Source organism: Asparagus officinalis, chromosome 7 (genome assembly GCF_001876935.1).
Source record: "Asparagus officinalis chromosome 7, Aspof.V1, whole genome shotgun sequence".
NCBI classification, from domain to species: domain Eukaryota; kingdom Viridiplantae; phylum Streptophyta; class Magnoliopsida; order Asparagales; family Asparagaceae; genus Asparagus; species Asparagus officinalis.
The window spans coordinates 7,100,533-7,105,969 of NC_033800.1; the positions used below are offsets into that span (position 1 = coordinate 7,100,533).

Sequence of the window (5,437 nt, forward strand, 5' to 3'; positions counted from 1 at the left end):
ACCAGGTTCAATGAGAACAATATCAGAAGCACCTCTAAAATTGTATGTCACGGCGTTAAGCTATAATATTAGTTCTATTCTGTCTAGAATGTTAGTTCTATTCTGTCTACAGTGTTAGTTCTAATCTGCACAATGTTAGTTCTATTCTGTCTACAATGTTAGTTCTATTCTGTCTACAGTGTTAGTTCTAATCTGCACAATGTTAGTTCTATTCTGTCTACAATGTTAGTTCTATTCTGTCTACAATGTTAGTTCTATTCTGTCTACATTGTTAGTTCTAATCTGCATAATGTTAGTTCTATTCTGTCTACAATGTTAGTTCTATTCTGTCTACAATGTTAGTTCTATTCTGTCTACACTTTTCTTGGGCATCATGCACTCTTTTCTCTTGGTCATCCTCCTCCGGCCTACCATACTATAGGGTTCAAAAGTGCAGGCACAGCGACGAACTCCGGCGTAGTCGAGGGCGAGATGGGGAGCGACGGCGAGCTACCGCGACGAGGTCGGGCGGAGGAGAGGAGGGGAGGCGGCGACGAACTCGGGGGAGGCTTGGGAGCCTGGGCGGAGGTGGCGACGGCGAGGAGGGCGAGGGCCAGAGCGACGAGCTTGAGAAAACCCTTGTTTTTAAAGAGAGAGAGGGGAGAGAGAGGGGAGAGAGAAAGAGAGAGAGAGAGAGAACTGGGTTTGAAGGATTGAGGAGAGGGGGTAAGGTTATTTTGGGGATTTTAGCTTAGTTGGCATGTAATAATTGTTAAAAAGGGGCTGCAGCACAAAATGTCACACTTCAAGGGGCTGAACCACATGGAGGAAACTAGAAGGGGCTGCAGCACATGAAGTCTCTGTTTTTGGGGCCTGGACACATTTTTCCCTACTTTTTTAGGTAAAACTTCATTTCATGTCGATCTAAATAACATGCATATTCCAATTGGTTACATTTTGGTTTCGTGTGTCAATTCAATTATAAACATGAAACTTAAAATTGGGTGCAGTTCATTCAAATAAATATTAAAGAAGATAAATAACCACCGTATTAAATTTTAGAAGCACAGGTAAGCAAAAATTTTAATAAAGAAATAAAATAAAAATAAATAATTATGATAATTAAGGGCGAGTGCATAGAAACTAGCATCAGAAAACATAAAAACTCGTTTTGGGGTTTTGCGGGTCAAGGAGCAAGGTTTGCAAAATCTAGTAGTTTGGATTTCCAAAGTGAAAGCAGCGGTGAACCGTCGCGTCGAGTCAAATCTGGGACCAAGATCAAAAAATTTCAAAAAATCTATAAATAAAAGGAGACGTAAGAGCGAGAGCTAGATCCCACAAGACCCATGGCAACCCAACTCCGCCTAAAGCTTCTGATAGACACAAAAAGCAACAAAGTCTTGTTTGCGGAAGCAGGGAAGGAGGTGGTAGATTTCCTCTTCGGCCTCCTCTCCTTGCCGCTGGGCTCAGTTATCAAGCACATTACCGACGAGAAAATGGTGGGCTGCGTCGGTAGTCTCTACAAAAGCGCGGAGAACTTAGATGAGACCTACTTCGCCTCTAACGAAAACAAAACCAGTTTCCTAAATCCCATTTCAAAGAATACTCTGTTTTTGACTGGCACAAGCTCGACACCAGCACCAACAGCTGGGCGGAAGTCATATAGGTGCCCTATTAATAACTGTGCAAGCTATCCCGATGCTTATGGTGCTTGCTGTTCTTGCGGTTGTAAGATGACCACTGAGACGGTTTCCACGGCCGGGATAGTGAAGGGAATGGTGACTTATAGTGTGATGGACGATCTCACCATTACGCCGATGTCTGCTATCTCATGCATCACGCTGCTGAGCAAGTTCCATGTTAAGGACGTCGGATCGCTTGAGGAGCGGACGGTGAATATGGGGATGAGCGAGGTGAGCCTGAAATGGAATTTTGTTTTAATTTTTTCCTTTCTTTAAATTTTTTTGCCTACATTTTTTGATCGATTCAATTGGATTTTTTTGTGTTAGGGTCTGAAGCTGCTCAAGGCTTCTCTGCAGTCGAAGACTGTTCTGACCGATGTGTTCATTGATCGGAAGGCGGCAACTAAAAAAGCCAGGTGATGCTGGTGCGAGAAGTGTGCTCAGCGACCATTTTGGGACCTTTCTGTTAATATGTTGGAATGCGTGATCGATGGCTGTGTTTTGCGAATGGGAAGCGAGTGTGTGTCGCTAGCTAGATGCTTTGCGACATTAGAAAGTGTTAATTAGGTTTTGCGACATTAGAAAGTGTTAATTAGGTTTTGTTTGCAGTATAAAGTTGCATTATCGTCGTTATTTTCATTATATCCGTAATTTTGTCGAATTTAGTTGTGAAATGGGTAAGTTTTCTCGTAAAACTGATTATATAGCCAGCTTGATTGCATGCAAGGTTTTTGGCATTCAGGAACATTGTAACTCTTTTTGAGTTTCATCACGGTAGGGTTTTTGGTTTAATAAGAAGGAAAAAATGCTTCCAGCTCCCAAAAGCTAAGGAAACGTGCTTCCCACCCTCAAGACTTTGTCAACAGGTGTTTTACCCCTAAAAATAAAGATTATGTTCTTTGAACCTCCAAAACACAAAACCCAAGACATTAAAATATATGAAAACCATAATATCCTTCTCTCTCTCTCTTTTTTTATTAAAATATGATGAACATTATTTTATTATTTTTGTTTTCTCTCTCTCTCTTTATCATGAAGTATTGAGATGATAGTTGAAATGATTGATGATGATTATTTTATTATTTTCGTTTTTTATTATTTTGATTCTTTGTATTGGGAGATTGTTAAAGTTACGGGTTAATTGTTAAGGTTACGAATTAATTGTTAATGTTATGGGTTAATTGTTAAGGTTATGAATCCTCTCTCTCTCCTCTTCTTTTTTATTAAAATATAATGAGGATTATTTTATTATTTTTGTTTTCTCTCTCTCTTTATCATGAAGTATTGAGATGATAGTTGAAATGATTGATGAGGATTATTTTATTATTTTTGTTTTTTATTATTTTGGTTATTTGTATTGGGAGATTGTTAAAGTTACGGGTTAATTGTTAAGGTTACGAATTAATTGTTAATGTTACGGGTCAATTGTTAAGGTTATGAATCATCTCTCTCTCTCTCTCTCTCTCTCTCTTTATCATGATGTTTCTTTGATGATATTAAAATGATTAAAGAGAATTATTATTTTTTTTATTCTTTTTGTATTTTTAGAATATTCGTTGTTAAGGATAATGGTTGGTTGTAAAAGTTATGCATTGATTGTTAATGTTACGGGTTGGTTGTTAAGGTTAAGGATTTGTTGTTAAGGTTATGGGTTTGTTGTGTAGGTTACAGATTTGTTGTTAAGGTTACGGGCTTAATTATTAAGGTTACGGGTTTAATTGTTAAGGTTACGTGTTTAATTGTTAAGGTTACATGTTTAATTGTTAAGGTTACGATTTATTAATTGTTAAGGTTACGGGTTTAATTGTTAAGGTTACGAGGGAGAGAGAGAAGGGATCCATAACCTTAACAATTGACCCGTAACCTTAAAAATTAAACCCGTAACCGTAACAATTAAACTCATAACCTTAATTAAACCCGTAACCATAATAATTAAACTCATAACCTTAATTAAACCCGTAACCTTAACAATTAAACCCATAACCTTAACAATTAAACCATAACATTAACAATTAATAAACCATAACCGTAACAATTAAACCCGTAACCTTAACAATTAAACCCGTAACCTTAATAATTAAGCCTGTAACCTTAACAACAAATCCGTAACCTACACAACAAACCCATAACCTTAACAATAAACCCGTAATCTTAACAACCAACCGTAACCTTAACAATCAATGCATAACCTTTACAACCAACCATTATCCTTAACAACGAATATTCTAAAAATACAAAAAGAATAAAAAACAAAAATAATAATTCTCTTTAATTATTTCAATATCATCAAAGAAACATCATGAATTAAGCCTGTAACCTTAACAACAAATCCGTAACCTACACAACAAACCCATAACCTTAACAATAAACCCGTAACCTTAATTAACCCGTAACTTTAACAATCTCCCCAATACAAACAACCAAAATAATAAAAACAAAAATAATAAAATAATCATCATCAATCATTTCAACTATCATCTTAGTACATCATGATAAAAAGAGAGAAAAAACAAAAATAATAAAATAATCATCATCATTTTTTAATAAAAAAATAAGGAGAGGGAGAGAAGATTCATAACCTTAACAATTGACCCGTAACATTAACAATTAATTCGTAACCTTAACAATTAACCCGTAACTTTAACAATCTCCCAATACAAATAACCAAAATAATAAAAAATAAAAATAATAAAATAATCCTCATCAATCATTTTAACTATCATCTCAATATTTCATGATAAAGAGAGAGAGAAAACGAAAATAATAAAATAATGCTCATCATATTTTAATAAAAAAAGAAAGAGAGAGAGAGAAGAGTATTATGATCTTCACATATTTTAATGTCTTGGGTTTTGTGTTTTGGGGGCTCAGAGAACAGAATCTTTATTTTTAGGGGTAAAACACCCGTTGACAAAGTCTTAGGAGTGGGAAGCATGTTTCCTTAGCTTTTGGGGGCTGGAAGCATTTTTTCCTAATAAGAAATATAATATTTCCTACCGCAAATAATCCATTTTCATGGGAAATATATTGCATTATAGAACAACAACAATAGAACATTCTGCTTGGGATCTAAACACCGAAGGATTTAAAAGCTAAAAGAAGCACAAATTAAGGGGAAACTGTAAGGCATTAAACCTCCAAAGCATTTCACTAAAATGAGATTTAACTTCTGTGAAAAAACACTTAAACCATCTATTAATCCTCGAAATTAAAGAAAATTTAACGGAGATCAGTCCACTAATATTAATTCTTTTTTTTTTTGGTAAATAAAATTTTTATTCATCTCCAAATATGAAAGTTGTATATACATCACTGATCTCAATATGAGAGATAACAGAAAATGTGTAGCTAAAACTCAAGAAATCAGAGCTATAGCCAAAACACAGTAATTACAAAACAGAAACAAGAAATCTGTACATGCAAAAACAGATTCTAGAAATCCTCAGTGAAGACTTGAGCCTGAATTTCTAGTGTGCAGTATCCGTGCACGTTTGTGCATGCTCTATAGTGAGTGAATCCAGGCATCATAATCAGCAGAGATTTTTGAGTTTAGAAGAACTATCATAATATCAACTTTAATACCCTTCACTAGCTGCTCAACTGGCCTGTTCTTTTGCTGAAAAACTCTCATATTTCTCTCATTCCAGATTGCATAAATGGTGGCTGACAGAGCCATTCTCTTAACCCTTTGTTTAAGACCTTTTCCTTTCAATCTTGAACTGAACCAGTTTATCAAAACCTCCCAATTGCATGACCTCCAAGAGAACTGAAGCCAA

General features: G+C 35.6%; 1 protein-coding gene across 1 annotated transcript; it reads left to right on the top strand.

The window, feature by feature from the left end:
- LOC109850307 lies at positions 1,326-2,191 on the top strand. Its single transcript, XM_020420288.1, has 2 exons — positions 1,326-1,892; positions 1,989-2,191. Exons 1-2 carry the CDS (start codon positions 1,326-1,328, stop codon positions 2,079-2,081), a joined length of 660 nt encoding a protein of 219 aa, XP_020275877.1. The 3' UTR covers positions 2,082-2,191.

Bases quoted from the DNA above. Each gene is read 5' to 3' on its own strand.
- LOC109850307 (XM_020420288.1), top strand. From the start codon at position 1,326: ATGGCAACCCAACTCCGCCTAAAGCTTCTGATAGACACAAAAAGCAAC. The intron at 1,893-1,988 runs GTGAGCCTGAAA...TTTTTGTGTTAG, and splicing joins TGAATATGGGGATGAGCGAG to GGTCTGAAGCTGCTCAAGGC.